Source organism: Kwoniella newhampshirensis, chromosome 6, assembly GCF_039105145.1.
Source record: "Kwoniella newhampshirensis strain CBS 13917 chromosome 6, whole genome shotgun sequence".
In the NCBI taxonomy this organism is placed as follows: domain Eukaryota; kingdom Fungi; phylum Basidiomycota; class Tremellomycetes; order Tremellales; family Cryptococcaceae; genus Kwoniella; species Kwoniella newhampshirensis.
Genome location: NC_089960.1, coordinates 825,573 through 845,253, shown reverse-complemented (window position 1 = coordinate 845,253; position 19,681 = coordinate 825,573). Strand labels below are relative to the sequence as shown.

Sequence of the window (19,681 nt, the reverse complement as noted above, 5' to 3'; positions counted from 1 at the left end):
CTGCTCTCGATCACCGGGAAAGGGGATGATCATCGGAATCGAGGGTCTCAGTTCAGTTCGCGCGTTACGCTCTTCGCCATTTTCCTCGATTTTCCCTGTGTGCTGCTCCCTCTGTCTCTCTCTCTCTCTCTCTCTCTCTCTTGCTCACAGATTTACCGTAAATCGTTTCTATATATATATGCCGTTATTACGCGGGATTTCTCTCCACCTTGCTGCCTCTCTCCCAACCTCGACCCAACCCCTTTGGGGACACTTTCAGAAGGATTCGGCATCGGCGTCACCCGTGGCCATCTCCGACTTGCCTTTTGCTGCGCATATGCATGAGTGCTCACAGATCTTCATCATAATCTTGCATCTTTCTTGACCAAATCGGTGTCTCAACAATCCCAATTCATGTAGGGTAACGAAAATGAAATTCATTCAACAAGCGCACGGAAAAGAGAGGGAGAGAGAGAGGTGTAGAGGTAGAGGTAGAGGTAGAGGCAGAGATGAACCGAGAGGCGAGATTGAAAAGTATGGAGGGAGAAAGGATGCTTCGTGACTACTTGGTTCTAAGATTACATGGCAGGTTTCCTGAGGTTGGTGGAGAGCTGTAACGGAGTGATTAGCTTCGCCGGATTCGCTTCCACAGGTGAGGACCTCACTGACCCATTCAAGACCCTCGTAGAGACCATCACCAGAAGTAGCACATGCAGCTTGAATGTACCACAGTCGTTGTCGAAGGGAGTGAAGACCAAGCTTGTCGGTGATTTCGGCAGCATTCATGGCGTTGGGAAGATCCTGCGGAGAAGTCAAGACTGGCCGTGGCTGGTCGACGGGAAACGTACCTGCTTGTTGGCAAACACGAGAAGTAAAGCGTCCTTCAACTCATCCTCATTCAACATCCGTTGCACTAATACGGAGAGTCAGCTAACACTGTTGTATCCGTGTCAACGTTGAACTCACACTCCTCACGAGCCTCGATGATACGCTCTCGGTCGTTAGAGTCGACCACGAAGATGATTCCTTGAGTGTTTTGGAAGTCTGACGAGCCGTGGTGTCAGTGAAAGCGCAACTCTGGAGGGGAGCGTGATGGAACTGACAATGCCTCCAGAGAGGTCGGATCTTGTCTTGACCTCCGACATCCCACACTGTGAATGAAATGTTCTTGTACTCGACCGTCTCGACGTTGAAGCCTATAAAAGGTAAGGTCAGTCGCGTGCGCGTCATGCAGTGAGCTATGAACTCGCCGATGGTAGGGATCGTGGTGACGATTTCACCGAGCTTGAGCTTGTACAGAATGGTTGTTTTACCGGCGGCATCGAGACCGACCATGAGGATTCCTGTCAGAGGGTCTCGGAGTCAGCAACGGACATCGAGTGAGATGGGATGGACACAACAAGAACAACACGCACGCATCTCCTTCTTGCCAAAGAGACCACTGAGGAGTTTTGAGATGGAGAGACCCATGATGACTGGAGTAGTGTTGTTGTTTTGTGTGTATCGTAAGGAATACCAATACCAGATGCTAGGTGAAGATTGGTAGGAACCTGTCAAAGATATGGAGATACGAGATGTGGTACGTGGAGGAGGAGAAGGGATGTGTCGTGGTGGTGTGGTGGTGAGTGAGGGTGGTTTGAGTGGTGTGAGTGAGATAACCAGCGTGACGGAATGAGGCAACTGTACGGCGATACAGCTAAAACACCGAAGCGCGTGTACAGAGTGGCGGTTTTTCAGACAGGAGCTCCTTCCCCCGGATGACGTGGCAATTCAAAATCAGAATGGGAATACATAACACCGCACAACACCAAATCACACGTTCAGGCACCTTTTGATCGATCCCATCTGTCATGCACGTGCGTCATGTCATCCATCAGAAACAGCTATCCCTCTTCTGCATCTGTCTCCATTTTGGCTCCCCTGCATCATATCTATCATATGTATATATATCGCTCACCTCACATAGACATCAAATGAATCAGCTATCAGAACTGTTCTTTCAACCTTTCTCCGCTGCCGCTCTCAAGCTGCTACCCAGGAGGGGGGTCGGTATGAGAGCGAAGAGCAAAAGGGCAGATCGAATACCCGACGAGTGAGTGCTGATACCAGAGGACTAGCTGATCGCGAAGCCCTCAGCGACCATTGGTGACCGATTATCATTCCATCAATGATCCCACGATCCGGATCCGCGTCCCCAGTATGTCTTTCATGGGATGGACCAATACTGACATTGTAGAGAAAATCCTCACTCCCGTCAAGGTGGAAGCCAAGGTCTGGTTCGCCAACGAACGGACTTTTATTTCATACCTTTCCATGGGTCTCCTGCTGTCCACCATCGCATCCGGGTTGCTCTTTGGCGCGAAGGATTCGTCGGCGAGATGGTTTGCTTTCGCGTATGCTTTGATGTGAGTGGCTGGCGTGAAGCATCAATGGCTGATTTTTAGTTCCGCCGGGGTCTTGATATACGGATGGACCATCTTCCAAAAACGGCTCACCATGATATCTGCACGAGATGCGGGCAGCTTTGGTGAGCGCATAATGTCGATATCGACGCTGACGGCAGACCTTTTGTGGGGCCCGCTGGTGATTTGCCTCGCCCTGTTCGTTGCCATCCTCGTCAACTTCATCTTCCGCTTGACCGAAGCTCGACGGCAAATGGGGGTCAATCCAATGTCTCTTCAGAACGCTTGGTACCATGCGGGAGTTAAAGGAGCGTGGACATGAGGCCGTGTACAAATACTATGCATCGCAACATGTAGCATATTGAACGAAACTCAGGCGAAACACAATTTAAGCAGCATCGGTTTTGTATGCCTGCGGGAGATCAGCAACAGAACGTCGCCGAGGATTCCAAGGAGTGACGCACTGCCATCTCCGCGTCCAGTTCTTCGGCGGTCTTCTTCACTGGTCGAGGAGCACGAGGCTTGGCTGCACCACGTCCACCTCGACCGCCACGTCCGCCGCGGGGTTGAGTGCCCGATCGTGCAGGAGCGGCAGGCGCGACACGAGATGCCAATGACTGAGCCTGATTGAGGTCGATGGCAATCTCCACTTTCATCGGTCGTTCTGACAATGTATATTGCCCGATGGAGGAGAAGGAACCGCAACAGGTCGTCAGTTTGAGGAACGTAGAATGACGCCAGTCCAGTGTTCCCAGCGGTGCCCAAAAGGCGTCGCCGCCACGGCACCACATGGTAGTCTCGAGAGGTCGGAGACCTGGCACTGAACGATGTGAGAAAGCACTAACGGTTGTCGATCATTCTGTTGTGATCTGAATGTCAGTGTATCTCTATGATCATGCACTCACAAGCAGCATGGGCCTTGTTGGCGTCGCCCTTGTTCTTGAACACGACAGTAGCCTGACCTGTACTCTTTCCGGTCGCGTTGTACGACATTTGTACCGTTCTCACAGGTCCTACCGTAGATTGCATGAGGTCCTGGGAAAGTCAGCGAGTTCTGCATATCGGTTAAACTCACTCGGACCGCAGCTTCAGTGACATCTTGGGGAAGGTTGCTGATGATGATCTTGATAGCCTCAACGGTGACAGGCTTTGGAGCCGCAGCAGTCTTGGGAGCTGCTTTGGGAACAGTAGTAGCATATCGAGCCCTAGCACCGGTAGTAGGTGCGCCTCCGCGACGACCACCCCTCCGAGCCTTAGGCTTGTCCTTCATGATCTGAAAAGGGAGATGGATTGAGCTGGTGTCATTGGGAACAAGGTGGAGAACGGACCTCGTCGAGAGACTTGTCGATATCCATGTTGGTTGACATTGTTATATGTATGGAAGTGTTGAAGCATCAGAAGAGGAAAGATACCGAGAGAGATAGAGAGCAGGAGAGAACATAAATGAACGCAACGCGTTGTGACGAGGACGGGATTATGTAATTTCCGGCAGTGTGGCAGGTCGTCAATCTCGTGCATAGATGATGAGGTTTATAGATGCCAACAAAAAAAAAAGCTATTTAGTGCTACATTGTCCATTGTCGTTAAACTTCGTTCAGGGGGCCTCTTTTGCATCACGTCTGATCCTTGTCATGACACCACCCCCTGGCTGGGATGGTACAGTCCGTCTCCGGGTCAAAGATACTTGTGATGTTTCACTAGTTCGACTTTTGCCTAGCATGTTCGCTCGCGTTGTTGAGAAGTCCCCGGTTCGCACTTCATAACCACCGGGCGGAGCTTCTTCATCCGAATCAGATGGTTCCATGTCGATAGTAGATTGACGGGGAGTGAGTTGGCGTGCAGTTGATTGAGTCGGTCGCGCTGCACGATTGGGAGGTGGGGGTATGAGATTCGCTTCGAGCGAGGGGAGTGATTGCGTGGGCGGAGATGACATGGGTGATGTCGGCCGCTTTGGTCCTTGTCCTTCGATCACATAGTAACCTCCCTCAGGAACATCGTCGTCCGAGTCAGAAGGTAGCATCAAGTCAGCATCGGCTTTGACTGGAGCTGGCGGTGTCGGTACTGGGGGTGATTCCAGTGAGGTAGGTGTTTGAACCTTATCCTTGCGCTTTTTCGAACGGGGTTGCTGTTTGTCAGCGTGATTGTCGCGACGATACTTACAACTTCCATGCCTATAAGGAAGTGATCCTGATGTTCGATCAGGAACTCGAGGACCTGTTGAGAAAGGACGTGCTCTCGTGGTCGCATGGCGTGGAGGGGGTGGGAAATCACACCGGGTTGGAATATGAGGGCAAGGTCTGTTGTCAGCAAGATCACGAGCAGGTCAACTCACTAGGTGCAGTCATCAAATTCTGGTCCGCTTGTCGAGAGAACACGCTAAGGAGATCCAGGACATAGAGAAGGAGGTAGAGATTGGTCCGAGGTAGGGCTTGGATCAAGTCTTTATACTCGACGATCGCCTCATCCACTGATAGCTCGTTGGAAAGTTGCATTGTAAGGACATTGCGGAACTGACATCAGCGGTGAGCTCGATAAGAGTCACCCACCTCGTCGTAAAAGTCGAAAGGTATAATTGGTTCCTGCACATCAGCACGGGTATTGGCATCCGGACTCACGGGCATCTGGGTAAGGAATCTGATTGTCAGCGGGATTCCGAAACCAGTCACTTACCTTCGGAATATCGTCGCCACGTCGTGAGTCGTGTACGGGAGCGACTTCCAGTCGACATCCTTGCCGTACTACAGATCAGCGTCACATGTTTCCTAGCACACTCACCCTTGGTCCAGTGTCAAACAAAGTCTGTAGATCACGCATCCTCTTTGCAGACCCAGAAACACGGAAAGTCCCCTCGACGTGTGTTGCGTTCTCCTTGAGATATAGGCCACATTTGGCCACAACGACGGGAATCACACTGTACATCAGCACACATCACGATGCTGAACTCACCCCCACACGTAAAGTGACCCGTCAGGACCACTGGTGGATACCTGAACTGAAGCGTACTCGATTGACTCGCTGAGGGGTACGCCGAATACTCCTCGGCCTGGACGTCAGCTGATGTCTGTTGACGCGACAACGCACCAATCCCAGATTGGTTCTGTTCGTTCCGTTCTCGTTCTCTGAACCCTTTCCACCACGTTTTGAGTCCTTGAGCACGCTCTCCATCCGAATCTCTGGATGACGTCTTGTGGATGGGTCCGGCAGCACCGATATAGGTCGGGGAATTGTCGGCGTCGCCCGGTGTATAGGTCGCTGCGGATGGATAGGCGATACGACCTCGAGCGGGTGTTGGGGATGGTCTCGTTGAAACCATTAGATGACTCGTAGATGAGAGTCAAGCTGAGAATATAGAGGAGGGAGATTGGTTCGAGGACAGAGAGATAGAGAGAGAGGGAGTGGTAGATAGAGGTAAGAGATTGAGATGGAGAGAATAGAGGAAGAGAGTGAGAGAGAGAGAGAGAGATAGCGGAATGCGTCATACCACGAACATTAGTAGGTCGATCACCTTTCATTTGGCGTGAGAGCGGGATCATATCCATCCATACAGATTTAATCAGTCACCCCAGATTGGATGCAGATCTCGTCTCTCCTTGTTCAGTGCCGGAAGCGGTTACTAATCGTCCGGTGATTATTTCTGTTGCTCTCGTCACCACTCGGTTTGTTTGTAATCATCATCATCTGTTTGTCATTTGTCGAAAGGGAGGTAGAGATCCTTGTTATCGCTTTAGTATATATGGTTCACCGGACGATGGACTCGGTTTGATTGAGATTCATCATATACCACCAGAGACATCATAGGCATCACCTTTCTGTCGAGCGTATATCCATCTTGTGTCCTTGTTGTGGTTCGTTTCTTTTACCTCATACAAACAAACACCACCCCCGGTCACCTCCACCATGGCGCCGGTCACCAAAAAGCTGTCCGAGATATTCAACTGTACCCCCTCCAGCTCGCCTCGTAATTCCCCTCTTCTTTCCCCGACCAAGCTCAACGACAATGTCCCTACCCTCAAGTCCAGTCACAAGCTCGTCCCTTTGGTCAGTAGATCTGGCATGCCCTGTGCCGCACAACTGTTCGACCTCTTCAAGTTCTTGGCGAGTGATAACACCAATGGCGACCTCGACCCGGATGTGGACAGCGATGAAGAGGATGAGGACGATAGGAGTCTCCATGTCAGTGAGGACCAGAGAGCAGCACTGGCGTCAGAAACCGTCACACCATCGTCCACGGCGCCAACGCCCTCCACAGCGGCCAATCTGGAAAGATGGATAGACGAGACTATACGAGAGACCGAGCTTCAGCGGGATACCTTGAGCTCCAGGTTCACTGGTGAGTCAATTGTGGACGAAGGCGAGTCTGACAAAGCCAGCACTTTCGTTGAGTAATCTTTCGCCGTTACGCTTCCCGGGCTTGGAAAAGGTGAAGCAACGGCCTGTCCTGCCGGGGACAGCAGTGGAGCCTTCTCCAGAGCTTGAAGAATCTCTCTCTGAGATGCAAAGCGACAAGCAAAGCGAAACGCTTAGCGACGTGACCGCCTCGATACCAATGACCGAAGCTTCGTCGTCGTCTCGACCGAATCGAGCCGCACTTGGCGTCGATGATATCTCGGATGAGGACAAATTAGCTGCTATTGTAGACGAGTTTGGCGATATAGCTGGGTTAATTGAAGGAGAGGAGCCGGAGCGCATTCTCGCGGAGAGTAAAGGGAGCTTGTTCAAGTGAGTGAATGTTTCGCCATAAGAGCTGACAGGCAGAGGCGTGATGATGATTGTAGGTCCGGAAAGATAGCGTCCGCTAACATGCAGGGCAACATCCATCTCACAACCCATCGAATACTTTTCCACGCTTTTCTGCCTCCTGATTCTGTCGACGTAGCTGCGAGCAATATGAATCGAAGATTGGCACTCGATACAGCAGCTGCAGCAGTCGCCCATCAACCGGACGTCATACACGCAGGACCGGTCACTGTTCACCGGCTGGGTTCGCTAAAACCCGCGAAACGAGTATGGATGGAGCTCAGCGCGGAGATGGTCACGACATATCCTAGTGCTGATGACGCTGGCCGCGTCCGACCTCTGAGGAGTGTACTGCGTGAGTGTGTTCATGAATGGGTCGTCGCTGACAAGCAGTATCATCGGTTCGACAAACGGAACCATTTAACCACGACCACCCGTGTGATTTCTATGTGACGTATGATACACCTTACGGGCAGCGTCGAACTCGGTTTACTGTGGATACCGAGGTGAGTTTTTTACGTTGGCTCTGCTGAGTCGTCAGGAATCGGCCATGCAGTGGCGTAGAAGTTTCGAAGCCGCACTGTTCCGTCATATACGGTCACGATGGCGTGAATCGACCGGTCGTGGGCCAGCGGATGATTGGTCCATGATGCGATGCTGCATCCCACTTGATCGAGTGACTATCAATGGTATCAGCAATTACCATTCTTTCGCGACGCTGGTCGGACTTGACATACAACTGGATGATGCGAGGCCGTCTCGCGCTGCTTTCCCACTGGATGACTTGACCCTCGATGGCGCTCGCACACCATCACCAGCCATTGAGCGCAAAGGATCATTCCGAGCCTTCAGAGGCCGGACTGGGATGAGCGGGGCCGAGTCCCCAAGCAGATCATCATCCCCTGGCGTACTTGACATGAAAAACTGGTCACGGGGCGATGATGGGGCTCCAGAGGATCAAATCTTTGACTTCAACGTGGCTGTTCTGAACGAGCAAGCATGGTTTGCGAAAGCGCTCGAAAGTGCTGTCGCTGCATCTCATCTGCGTCACTATAAGGCAGGCGTCAAAAAGCCTCGCATGGTCCTCGAAGTCGGTGGGCATGATTGTTTGGCGACTGATGAGGAACTGGAGTCGAAGGGTGCTGGTTCCACGGATTCCGAAGAAGGGGAAGACGACGAAGACGGTCCCGGTGGTCTACTCCGGGAAACACGCAAAGCGGAGAAGGCAGCGCTAGCGGCCAAGGTGTTTGGTCTGAAGGAGGATGAAGGTGTCTGGAGTAAGTCCAAAGTCGCTGATCATTGCTGAGATCAAGTCAAACGATGCTACGTCGGAACAGCGTTCTTACCGGCTAGGGGTCATATCATTCTCTCTCCGAGGTTCATTTGCTTCTGGCGTCGAGCCACTGTTGGCGCTGACATCAAGGTGCGTTATGCGTTGAACGCTGCGCTGACTTTTTAGTATCGCTTTCGCGTTGAGGATGTCAAATGCGCGGTCATCGCGCCCGCTTTTCGGGCTAGATTTCATGGCATGGCTCTACAGCTTCATGGTCATCGGGATCTGCGGTTCGAATTCTGGATCAAGGAATCGCGGGACGAGGTAAGTTCCACTGGGGCGACTGATGACTGATTTCCAGGTCATGGCGCGAGTCAACAGCCTGTGTGATCCTCACACGCCGGCGCCCAGTCTCCTTTTCGAGCAGAAATTGCCTCCGACGACCTTCAATGTAGTGTCCTCCAAGGACGACATCCCGCGGGTGGCGTCACCTTCTTCCACCTTGACACCCGCCGAACACCCGGCAGACATTCTAGCTCCGCCCAAAGATGCTTTGCTCAATCCACCCGTGGTGTCGGCGGATGCAGTGAGATTCATGCCATACATTGCGAATAAGCCCCTTCACGCCGTGCCACGTATCACTCCGAGGACATTCACCTGCCTCACGATCGGCTCCAGAGGGGATATCCAGCCATACATCGCGCTTTGCCTGAGGCTCAAACAGGATGGTCACAGAGTTGTCATTGTTACGCATGGTGAGTGGGTGGGTTGTGATATGGCTGACCATCAGGCGAGTTCAAGGCGTGGATCGAGGGATATGGCATAGAGCATCGACAAGCGGGTGGAGATCCTACAGCGTTAATGAAGCTCAGCACAGAGCATAAGGTGGGTTTTAGTTTTCGATTCAAGCTGATACCTAGATGTTCTCGCCGGGATTTTTCAAAGAGTCTCTTGGCACATTCCGCGGATGGCTGGATGACTGTGAGTAAAAGCGCACAGCGGAGCTGATGAACAGTGCTTCTCGACTCGTGGCACGCGTGTCAAGACGCCGACGTACTTATCGAAAGCCCTTCTACAATGTCAGGAATTCACATCGCCGAAGCTTTAAAGATCCCATATTTCCGGGCGTTCACCATGCCTTGGACACGGACGACGGCATATCCTCACGCCTTCATGGTCCCTGCCTTCGAGATGGGGCCTAGCTTTAATTATTCGACTTATGTGCTGTTTGACAACATCATGTGGAAGGCTACCGCGGGTCAAATCAACAAGTGGAGAAAACAGCATCTCGGATTAACGTCGACGGACATGGCGGCATTATCCGTTACGAAGGTGCCGTTCCTGTACAACTTCAGCTCCGCCGTCGTGCCAAAGCCTCTGGACTGGCATGACGATATCATGATTACTGGTTATTGGAATTTGGAAGATAGCGATTCGGAGTGGTCGCCACCAGCGGAACTTGAGGTTTTCATGGCCAAGGCCAAGGCGGATCAGCGTCCATTGGTCTATATCGTGAGTGCCGCCAGGAAGATGGTCGTTGACAATTAGGGCTTTGGGTCAATTGTCGTACCTCGACCTAATGCAATGACGAAAAGCATCATAAAGGCCGTCGAAAAAGGTGAGCGCAAAGTCGAGACTGGAGCTGACTGTCAGCAAATGTCCGCGCTATCATTGCAAAAGGGTGGTCCTCCCGAGGTGGTGACCCCGCCAAGGAAGGTGAAAATATCGATTTCCCACCCAGCTGCTACGGTGTGGACAAGATCCCCCATTCATGGTTATTCCCAAAGAGTGAGTACGTTGGGTTATAGTCAGCTGACCTCTTCCAGTTCAAGCGGTATTGCACCATGGTGGTGCGGGGACCGTTGGTGCGAGCTTACGAGCTGGGATACCTACGTTGATCAAGCCGTGGTTCGGGTGAGTGGATCGTTTGAGGCGTCGCTGACGATCAGCGACCAATTCTTCTGGTCAATTCGAGTCACAAAGCTCGAAGTCGGAATCAAGGTGCCTTCACTGCGGTCTGACGATATCGCCGTGGCACTCATCAAGGCCACAACGGATAGAGTAATGATGGAAAAAGCAGCGAGAATCGGAGAGCGGATACGGTCTGAGAACGGAGTCAACACGGCAGTGATAGCTATACAAAATAACCTGGCGAGAGCTGGAGCGGATCGCAGAAAAATGCGATGGGCAAAGTAGAAATAGAGTCAAGAGTTGTATGATATGTATGATTCATATGCCTGCCAGCGTTTGTGAGGTAAGATGCTCCGTAACCCCAATGTGGAATGCTACCACCCATTGCGAGGAATGACATGGGCACCCTTAATGGAAAGGACACTGTGCAAGGTGGCTGTTCTGTCCAGCTACGAAGAAATTACGTAAGATACATATTTCGAGGTGGAGGGGGTTAACAACTTTCAACTTTGTTAAAAGCGGAACGAACTGTTTACCAGTACCGTATATCGAACTGTCCATCCGACAATTTTCTCATTTCTCAATCATCTGCGACATCCCCTCCACGATAATGCAGGCCGGACCATCTCGGGACATCCTGAGATTCACAGGTCATCGTCATCTCCGTCAACGGGTTCTCCTATCCATACTCTCCGGCAAATCCATACGAGTGGACGCCATTCGTTCCGACGATGTTCATGTCGGTCTCCGGGACTACGAGATCAACTTGCTGAGACTGGCGGAGAAGGTGACCAACGGAAGTAGCATCGAGATATCTGTTACGGGTAAGTGCTAAGCAGTGGTAGCATAGCTGACCGGCAGGTACCTCATTCCTTTTCCATCCTGGACTGCTCCCCGGGGGAAGTTTCACCCATACCTGCCATGTCGGACGATCGCTGGGATACTACCTTGAGCTTATCATCCCCCTTGCGCCATTCTGCAAGAAGCCTTTCGACATCAATCTGTATGGCATGACGGGAGAGGAGGGGAGAGATATGACGGTGAGTGTATACGCATACTGCTGAGCTGATGCCTAGGTCGATATGATACGAACCGTTACTCTCCCCCATCTGCACCTCTTCGGTGTCACCGAAGGTCTCGAGCTGCAGATCAAAAAACGGGGCTCAGCTCCATTAGGCGGTGGTCAAGCTATCTTCAAATGCCCTGTCGTTCGCCATCTCAAGACTTTACAATTCGTGGAAAAAGGGAAAATCAAGAAGATCCGAGGTGTCGCGTGAGTCAAGCTGGTCAAGCTCTCACTAATCCCCTCAGCTATTCCACTCGTGTGTCACCACAATTCGCCAATCGAATGGTGGAGGCGGCACGTTCTGTACTCAACCGATATATACCGGACATCTACCTCTATACAGATGTTTACAAAGGGGATGATTCTGGAAAGTGAGTGAGATGATCGTAGCACATCGCTGATAATAGGTCTCCTGGTTATGGCTTGACCCTTGTCGCTCAATCAACAACCTCCGCTCTCCACTCGTCTGAATGTCTTTCGACATCCGGCAACATCACTACTCCTGAGGATATCGCTTTGCAATCTGCTCGACTCCTGCTTCAAGAGCTTAGTACGGGGGGTTGTGTCGACAGTAAACATCAGTGGCTGGTTGCACTACTCATGGCACTCGGAAAAGAAGACGTGGGCAAATGCCTACTTGGTACATTGACGCCGCATACGTGAGTTCCATATTTCTTGAGCTGAGCTTACGCCAGGATTCAATTCTTCCGAGACATGCTCGTCTTCTTCGGCACGAAATTCAAGATCGCCGAGCAAGCATCTGGCGAGGTGTTACTCAGTTGCATTGGAATAGGTTATAGCAACGTCAACAAGTCCATGGCATAATGCATCCACCTTGATACCATTGCTTCGCCGACCAAGTCGACTTTTGTGTAATCTGGTGTTGAAAGAAGCTCACGCCGAATGCAAACACTCCTCTCGTGGTGCCAAAACCCGACCCCGCCAAGGAGCATGAGACTTTTTGGTGTGATTATGGAATGCGTTGTCGAAACCCCCACTTGAACCAAGGTGTACGACCTTGGACTATCGTCAGTCCTGTCGCGATACATCTTCCACTGTTCTTCTGATATCTGCTGAGATACTCGCTGACGCAGTTTAACGACACATCACCAAGATAATGCAGTCCCATATTTCGCTGTGGGATCTGCACGCTTGCCGATCTCAACGTCACGTCGCCCATAGAGCGTCTAGGACACAATGGATGCGTCGGCACCCTATCGACTGGCCCCACTGCGGTCAGGTGGGAATGTTTGTGGCTTGACATCCACCAGAAGGGCCGCCCCTCTCGCCATGACATCCTTTCAACCATTGTCATCTGGTCTCTACCCGATGAATCTAGCGACGTGGCAACATCCCTCAAATAGTGAATCAACAAATCGGCGCTGCCCTGAGATGCAGTTATGTAAGTTGTGATCCTACTCAGCCTTACGAAACATGTGAGTTCCTCCGACTCGGAATCGACAAATCCTCACAAGTGCGTTGATAACTTCGAAAGAAGTATTCACTCACCGCATGAGGGGCCACCTGGCATGTTGTCGACGTTGATGGATTGTCCCCGGAAGAAAATTCCGGATCCTTCATCTGCTTGCTTTGATGTTGTCCTTCCGGCTGGCTCCCTTCGCCTTAAATTTCGACTGGGAGTGGTTCCCAGCGAATCCAATCAGATTTATTATGGCGCCTTATACCTCTTGAAAGCTCTCTTGGAAGCACTCGTGTTGCTACCCTGTGTGCATCGACTAACATAGCGACTCGCCACATGTAGTTGTCGTCGTGCAGTAAGACCATCTCGTGTAAAGCGAGGGTACACAGGTCCAAACGGTGATGGACAGGTGGCTTTCCTGAATCGGCATAAGAGTGTCGCAAGGCGAAGCACTCCATGAAACACCTTTGATCTTTGAAGGTGATGAATAGCAGATCAGGGCAGGTTTTGCCACAGGAAGAAGTTTTCGACTTGGTGGCAGATGGGGAGGTTTTCGCTGCAGAAGACTGGCTCAGCTGATCCTAGGTAACACAGTCGGGTACAGATGTAGTACCGCTCCGAGGTTCTGCGGAGCGCGGGAAGGATGCGAAAAGGGCGGGTGTGCTGAACGTCCTCCTGATTTTGACCAACCCCTTCTGAATGCTGTGTGGACATTTCGGCAACAAGGTCATTCTGCCGCAAGAGCAAAGATGTAGTATGTCCAATCAGCTACCGTCTTTTGTTCCCGGTGAAGTTCTTGAACGTCTGAACATGGCTGGAACTATTCAGATGCCGATAAGTTACGTTCTGCCCTACGTCCCAAAGCTGAGATTCTCTTCCGAGGAATCCTCTCTAGCCGTGTACTGGTAATGTGAATGTCTCCTCCATCCGCTGACTAGATCTGAATTCTCCTATCCCATCTGTCAGCCGAGCGGTAGTCTTCATGCGTAGATGCCGGATGAGTTTTAGTCTGGAAGCTAGCCCAATTCCCAAGCTGCATGACTCAGGACTAGTGCCATACGCAGAGGGTCGAGCACTATCACCCCTTCCATCACCTCTTCCTGGCTGTGGCATTCGCGACTAAAAGGTCAAGCAGCTTCTCGGTAGATCTGTTTGACGATCAAGACTCAGGTGTGGCAAGATGTGAACGACTCTTGGAAGAGCCGGACGGTTGATGTCTTCATCTCCGTCTGTTACGCCTTGGGGAAGGGGCAGTGAGTACGGGCAGTGAGTAGTGAGTTGGCTAATGATCACGTGAGAACCACCTCCACCGGAGAGAGACGGATGCTGCCTCCACCATGGTTTGCCTCCACTTCACACCCGAACACCTAATGCCACGTCATTGGGCCATCCACATTCCCCCCCTCCCCGTTTCCCGGTCCGGGAGAAGATTGATAACCCGTGGCAGAGTCTCAACATGCCCTGTCAAAATCAATCGAATCAATCATCATCATCATCGTGGCTCTCATTCAGGACAGCGGGGGCGCACGCAGTCGAGCCAACTTGCTTTGAACGCTGCTTTCTCACTCGACACTTTGATTCATTGACAGATCATACACACATCACATTCCACTTCCATCGTCCCCCACCCTTGTCTATCGTATCCACTCACTTCACAGGTCACATACACACTGCTCAATCAAGGTGAGATCACACAACAGCGCTCGATGCATGCAATGCATCCATGTTCCCAATCCCCGCTGTCGTCCAAGCTCACACAATCATCCGTCTAGATGGCCGACTCCAAGCGAGGTTCCATTCCTTCCATGGAAGCAGCCGGTGATGCTTTGACCGAAGAGACCATCGTCGTCGTCCTCGGTGCAAGCGGTGATCTCGCAAAGAAGAAGACTTTCCCTGCTCTCTTCGCGCTCTTCGCTCAGGATCTCCTCCCCAAGAATATCCACATCGTCGGATACGCTAGGACCAGTGAGTTCGATGACGTAGACGAGATGGTTCTGGAATGTCGAGGCCCGTCATCGCTGACTCGACCCCTCGTGCGCAGAGATGGACAAGGACGAATTTCACAAGAGGGAGACCCAGTACATCAAAGGTGATGATGCCAAGATCAAGGAGTTCCAGGAGATCTCATCCTACATCTCCGGCGCTTATGACGAGGACTCGGGATTCCAGGAACTTCTCAAGCATGTCGAGGAGCTTGAGGGAGATAGGGAAAAGCCCAATCGAGTCTTCTACATGGCTCTCCCCCCATCTGTATTCACCACCGTCGCAAAGGGCTTGAAGAAGAACTGTTACTCGGACAAAGGGGCGAACCGAATCATCATTGAGAAGCCCTTCGGCAAGGATCTTGAGTCTTGCAGACAGATGATGTCGGATTTGAAGTCGGAGTGGTCAGAGAATGAGACCTACAGAATCGACCACTACCTTGGCAAGGAGATGATCAAGAACATGCTCGTCTTGCGCTTCGGTAATGTCTTCCTCGACGCCTCATTTAACAAACACTTTGTCAGCAATGTTCAAATCACGTTTAAGGAGCCGTTCGGAACAGAGGGACGAGGCGGTTACTTCGATGAATTCGGCATCATCCGTGACGTTTGTCAAAACCGTGAGTACATAATCCTCGAGTTCCGCTGACGTCCAGATCTTATGCAAACCCTTTCCGTCCTCGCAATGGAGCGACCTGTCTCCTTTTCCGCCGAAGATGTTCGAGACGAGAAAGTGAGTGACATCGTTGGAGTCTCGCTTACATGCGCAGGTCAAAGTCCTCAGATGTATCCCCCCCATCGAGCGTAAGGATGTTCTGCTCGGTCAGTATGTCGGCAACGGCGACAAGCCTGGTTACCTCGAGGACGACACTGTTCCCAAGGGTTCAGTTTGCCCTACGTTTGCTGCCATGACATTGTGGGTCAACAACCCTCGCTGGGAAGGTGTTCCCTTCATCATGAAGGCAGGCAAAGGTGAGTGTTTATTGCGATGAGGAGGCTGACCGATCAGCTCTCAACGAGTCCAAGGTTGAGATCCGAATCCAGTATAAGGATGCCACGCAGGGTATCTTCTCAGACATCCCCCGGAACGAGCTTGTTTTACGTATCCAGCCAGATGAGGCAGTCTACCTTAAGATGAACTCCAAACTTCCCGGCTTCGTTACTAGGGCTGTCCCCACCGAACTCGACCTTACCTACAAAAAGAGATTCACCGACTTCTCTATCCCCCAAGCGTATGAGGCTCTCATCCTCGACGCTTTCAAGGGCGATCACTCAAACTTTGTGCGTGATGACGAATTGGACGTGGCGTGGAAGATCTTCACCCCCATCCTCCACTGGATCGATGGCAAGGGTGAGTCAATCTCTTTGCGACAATGCTAATTATTAGATGCTCCCAAACCGGTTTCCTACACTTACGGGTCGCGAGGACCCAAGGAGATTGACGAATTCACTTCGAGATACGGTTTCAAGCGGGCGTCGGACGATTAGTGAGTCTGACACCTGTTAAATTCGCTGACATTCCGTAGCCACTGGCCTCAGACATCGGCTAGCCTATGAAAGGAGTAGTTTGACAAGAAGTGAAATGAACATGCATGAGTGTTTGTTACAATAGTGCTTCTATGACATATTGCCCGTTATTTCCCGCGAACTTGATCAGTATCGACGATGAAGTCGATGTTCTTCGGATGTGTTGACTGTGTGGACCCGCATCGCCAGACAACCCCGACGAGGTCCTGTCGCGCCCAAGCGTACACCAGAAAGTGACGCCAGTCAATGACAGGCAGCCTCACGAGGCATGTGGAGGTATGCGAGGTTAGTTCTAGCCTGCGTCGGTTTGCTCGGGCTGCGAACGGGTCATGGTTTGACCACATCTATTTTGTCAGCGATGTTCACGAACACAGCTGCTCACCTGCAAACCCCGTTTGCATCGTATTTGCAGTCAACGTCATCATAGTCGTCGTCATCATCTTCGCCTTCGTCAGATTCTTCTTTCAGTATGCCTCTGCCCTCCGCTACGTTTTTTGCTTTGAGCCTGATAGCTTCTTTGCGTTTCAATTCGCGGCGCCGTTGTCGTATCGCTCGTTTTCGAGCCTTTTCTGAACCATAAAACAGGTCGTATTCGCAGAAGCAGCAGATGTAGTCGTCTTCAGCAGGTCGCACAGCGGTGGAAGGAGCGGGAGTACCGGGCAGGGGAGCTGTCTTGCGCACAGGTCGTGCAGCAAGAAAATGCATGGGTGGGGGTGCGACGAGGTCGAGGTGGTGAGGGTATGGTTCGTACGGATCGCCATGCGGTGACACGGTCCGTGAAGGGCGGTCTGATTGTCAGTTGGGTCATCACTTTATTTCACTCACAGTTGTTCACATGATGAGGGTTGCTCTGGTTGGCTCGAACACCCTTCTTCTTCTTCTTTGATCTCTTCTTGCTCTTCTCCTCGCTGCCTTCTCCAGACGCTTCCTCGGCCATGGCAAGTGCTTGTCGGGTGATGGTCGTCTCGAGCTTCTTTTCTATCTTCCTCTTGCTCTTGCTTGGTGGTTCGTCGTCCGGAGAGGCTGCGGCTGCTGCGGTCTGGACGACTGGCTCGAGTTTGTTGGCAGAAAGCACCACTCCCCTCAACTCATTGGCCAATCTGAGCAGAGCAGCTTGTTCACGAGCACGAGCTCGTAGCATCGCCGAGGCTACGCATCCGTCAGCCTGTATCCATATGCGGATATTTCACATCTTGACTCGCCTTTACACTCCATCTCAAACTCGAAACTGCCTTCTGGAGCCAATCCTTTTCGCTCGACAGGTTTTCTCGTGGTCCCCCTCTGCCTCCGACATTTTCTCACTCTCCACGTTTCCGCTCGCCCTTCTCTCCAGCCTGGTCTATCCGGCATCCAAGCGTTCACTCCTACATCTTCCAAAGAGGGCAAAAGTTTCTCGAAACTCGATACGTCAGGCAAGGTCGCTTTTGGTCTGCCAGAACTTGTGTTGGAAGTGATGGCGGTCTGAGCGTCGATGTAGAGTGATATGAAAGCCGCTTTGCGTCGAAGGAACAGGCCTTTGCGAAATTCACATAGAGTACGAGCTAGGGATCGAGGCGAGCGTCGAGCAAGAGGGAATGATGAGGATGAGGGTGTCGGTTTGTCATGAACATCGTCGTCATAGTCATCCATCGTTGTTCGTCTCGACTGGAATTGGACCCCTGGAACTTTTCGCTTCTTACCCCCTCCAGCACCAAAATCTTCATCGTCAAACCCATCTTCGCTGCCTGCCCGCAGCGAAGCCATACCGTGCAAGGAGAATGACAGGACAAGAACGTGAAATTGAAGCGAATGACGAGCAAGAAAGAAAAGGTTGAACGAGGACAAAGCGCTCTGAAATATGTGTGAGAAGCTCATAACTGCTGCGTATGCGGCCACTGGTTTCACATTCTAGGTGGCACTTGAAATACACACACCTTCACTCCTTCGCAGCAGCTGGTGTATACATACAGTCATATGCCTGTCCTCTATGTCTACAACTTGGCCCTTTCACCCTCGATCACCATCCCCTTCATCTTCACGATCACCGCGGATGCATCCCTGTCAATCCTCTGCACCAGTTCCGCGCAGGTCGGGATGTCATTGATCAATCCTACAGCGATACCAGCACTGCCACGATCAGCTCCCAAACCAATCCATCTCGACTTACGACCAGATTCCCGCATCAGGATCTCCCGTTTCGTACACCTGACGGCCCCTAGATCCTGCAACAAGCTCTCTCAGATCTTCGAACTTTGCACCTCCTGGTCTTCTCTCCAGTCTGACCACTTCGGTCGAAACGGCATTTCGGTAGACCCGAGCGGTATTACCCAGGGTACTGCATCGGTCAACGCTGTCTTTGGTCCGATGACTCACCGGAATATGTGGATCGTGTCTTTCTCGGTCGACTCGACAATTTTCTCCTTGATCTTCGGGTGAATGGGAGATTCTACCGTGCACATGAATCGAGTGCCCATATTTATACCCTATGTATCAGCGAAGCCTCGATGGACGAACCCACCGCTGCACCAAGAGACAAAGCAGCCGCCAAGCCCCTGCCATCTGCAAAGCCTCCCGACGCGATGTACGGTATAGAGAGTTCCCTTGCTGCTCGTGCCAGCTATTTGTCAGCGTTGGTGCGATAATCCGACTCACCAAAACCAGTCCTCCGATATCGTCTTCTCCCGGGTGTCCAGCACATTCGAAGCCGTCAATACTAAGAACGTCCACACCCATCTTCTGCCCTGATAATGCGTGCTTGATTGTCACACATTTGTGGATGATATATCTCTTTGGGGGTGTATCTGGCCCTCCTGGTGCTTTGTACGACTTGATAAATTCGATCAGTGGCTTGGCTGATATGTATCAGCGACGTCGCCAACGAGGCACTCACGGTTATTTCCTGCTGTCTCGAAGATGTCGACTCCCTCATCCAGAGCAGCTTTGGCATATCCGGCACTGCCACTCGTTAGCCCTAGCTTCTGAGGCTCATCATCTCACTCACTAATCCGGCGGGTTGATGGACGGCAGCAGAGTGATGTTCACACCCTGATGTTCAGCGTCGTCAAGCTTAGGAGCTCACAAATTTGCCCTTGTTCGATCCGATCAGCTTCCTAGTCTCCCTGATGGCTTCCCTCAGAGCTTCGGGGTTCGGTTGAGTGAGGGCGGTGATCATCCCCAGTGCTCCCGCCCGGGCGCAAGCAGACGCCAGACTCGGAACTCCAACGTACGCCATGCCTATGGTGAGCTACACTCACGTCGAGACTGACCTACCTCCCTGGACGATGGGATACTACCAGTCAGCGATGACTGCCATAGAGAAACCCACCTTGATTCCTAAGGTCCGAGTGAGTTCCGTTGCTATCGGCATTTTTTATGCGTGAAGTAGCTGTTGATACAGCAGGTCCC

At 51.8% G+C, this 19,681-nt stretch overlaps 10 protein-coding genes across 10 annotated transcripts; 5 read left to right on the top strand and 5 right to left on the bottom strand.

Moving 5' to 3' along the window:
• Positions 1-557: 557 nt before the first annotated feature.
• On the bottom strand, positions 558-1,449 carry IAR55_003478 (ADP-ribosylation factor; the record flags this gene model as incomplete). The annotated part of the gene is made up of 7 exons (XM_066946585.1): positions 558-590; positions 649-780; positions 828-892; positions 946-1,023; positions 1,083-1,175; positions 1,260-1,322; positions 1,395-1,449. 7 exons carry the CDS (start codon positions 1,447-1,449, stop codon positions 558-560), a joined length of 519 nt encoding a protein of 172 aa, XP_066802977.1.
• Positions 1,450-1,952: 503 nt separating this feature from the next.
• Positions 1,953-2,703, top strand: IAR55_003477 (uncharacterized protein; the record flags this gene model as incomplete). Its single annotated transcript, XM_066946584.1, has 3 exons — positions 1,953-2,071; positions 2,178-2,384; positions 2,502-2,703. The coding sequence occupies 3 exons, from the start codon at positions 1,953-1,955 to the stop codon at positions 2,701-2,703; spliced, it is 528 nt and encodes a 175-aa protein (XP_066802976.1).
• A 66-nt stretch (positions 2,704-2,769) lies between these two features.
• IAR55_003476 (uncharacterized protein) lies at positions 2,770-3,748 on the bottom strand (the record flags this gene model as incomplete). Its single annotated transcript, XM_066946583.1, has 5 exons — positions 2,770-2,793; positions 2,846-3,045; positions 3,227-3,240; positions 3,287-3,654; positions 3,710-3,748. 5 exons carry the CDS (start codon positions 3,746-3,748, stop codon positions 2,770-2,772), a joined length of 645 nt encoding a protein of 214 aa, XP_066802975.1.
• Positions 3,749-3,975: 227 nt separating this feature from the next.
• On the bottom strand, positions 3,976-5,694 carry IAR55_003475 (uncharacterized protein; the record flags this gene model as incomplete). The annotated part of the gene is made up of 6 exons (XM_066946582.1): positions 3,976-4,488; positions 4,542-4,552; positions 4,714-4,891; positions 4,997-5,002; positions 5,052-5,119; positions 5,328-5,694. The coding sequence occupies 6 exons, from the start codon at positions 5,692-5,694 to the stop codon at positions 3,976-3,978; spliced, it is 1,143 nt and encodes a 380-aa protein (XP_066802974.1).
• A 584-nt stretch (positions 5,695-6,278) lies between these two features.
• Positions 6,279-6,767, top strand: IAR55_003474 (uncharacterized protein; the record flags this gene model as incomplete). The annotated part of the gene is made up of 1 exon (XM_066946581.1): positions 6,279-6,767. One exon carries the CDS (start codon positions 6,279-6,281, stop codon positions 6,765-6,767), a length of 489 nt encoding a protein of 162 aa, XP_066802973.1.
• Positions 6,768-6,927: 160 nt separating this feature from the next.
• Positions 6,928-10,587, top strand: IAR55_003473 (uncharacterized protein; the record flags this gene model as incomplete). Its single annotated transcript, XM_066946580.1, has 8 exons — positions 6,928-7,100; positions 7,157-7,473; positions 7,595-8,395; positions 8,456-8,541; positions 8,753-9,146; positions 9,218-9,276; positions 9,502-9,903; positions 9,997-10,587. The coding sequence occupies 8 exons, from the start codon at positions 6,928-6,930 to the stop codon at positions 10,585-10,587; spliced, it is 2,823 nt and encodes a 940-aa protein (XP_066802972.1).
• A 325-nt stretch (positions 10,588-10,912) lies between these two features.
• Positions 10,913-12,193, top strand: IAR55_003472 (uncharacterized protein; the record flags this gene model as incomplete). The annotated part of the gene is made up of 4 exons (XM_066946579.1): positions 10,913-11,089; positions 11,379-11,575; positions 11,776-12,008; positions 12,081-12,193. The coding sequence occupies 4 exons, from the start codon at positions 10,913-10,915 to the stop codon at positions 12,191-12,193; spliced, it is 720 nt and encodes a 239-aa protein (XP_066802971.1).
• A 2,367-nt stretch (positions 12,194-14,560) lies between these two features.
• IAR55_003471 (glucose-6-phosphate dehydrogenase) lies at positions 14,561-16,327 on the top strand (the record flags this gene model as incomplete). The annotated part of the gene is made up of 6 exons (XM_066946578.1): positions 14,561-14,753; positions 14,830-15,390; positions 15,548-15,742; positions 15,885-16,121; positions 16,241-16,257; positions 16,310-16,327. The coding sequence occupies 6 exons, from the start codon at positions 14,561-14,563 to the stop codon at positions 16,325-16,327; spliced, it is 1,221 nt and encodes a 406-aa protein (XP_066802970.1).
• A 262-nt stretch (positions 16,328-16,589) lies between these two features.
• Positions 16,590-18,040, bottom strand: IAR55_003470 (uncharacterized protein; the record flags this gene model as incomplete). The annotated part of the gene is made up of 4 exons (XM_066946577.1): positions 16,590-16,613; positions 16,688-16,965; positions 17,123-17,446; positions 17,500-18,040. The coding sequence occupies 4 exons, from the start codon at positions 18,038-18,040 to the stop codon at positions 16,590-16,592; spliced, it is 1,167 nt and encodes a 388-aa protein (XP_066802969.1).
• A 227-nt stretch (positions 18,041-18,267) lies between these two features.
• IAR55_003469 (uncharacterized protein) lies at positions 18,268-19,643 on the bottom strand (the record flags this gene model as incomplete). Its single annotated transcript, XM_066946576.1, has 8 exons — positions 18,268-18,386; positions 18,444-18,498; positions 18,650-18,722; positions 18,795-18,880; positions 18,929-19,017; positions 19,167-19,231; positions 19,278-19,321; positions 19,602-19,643. The coding sequence occupies 8 exons, from the start codon at positions 19,641-19,643 to the stop codon at positions 18,268-18,270; spliced, it is 573 nt and encodes a 190-aa protein (XP_066802968.1).
• Positions 19,644-19,681: the final 38 nt, after the last annotated feature.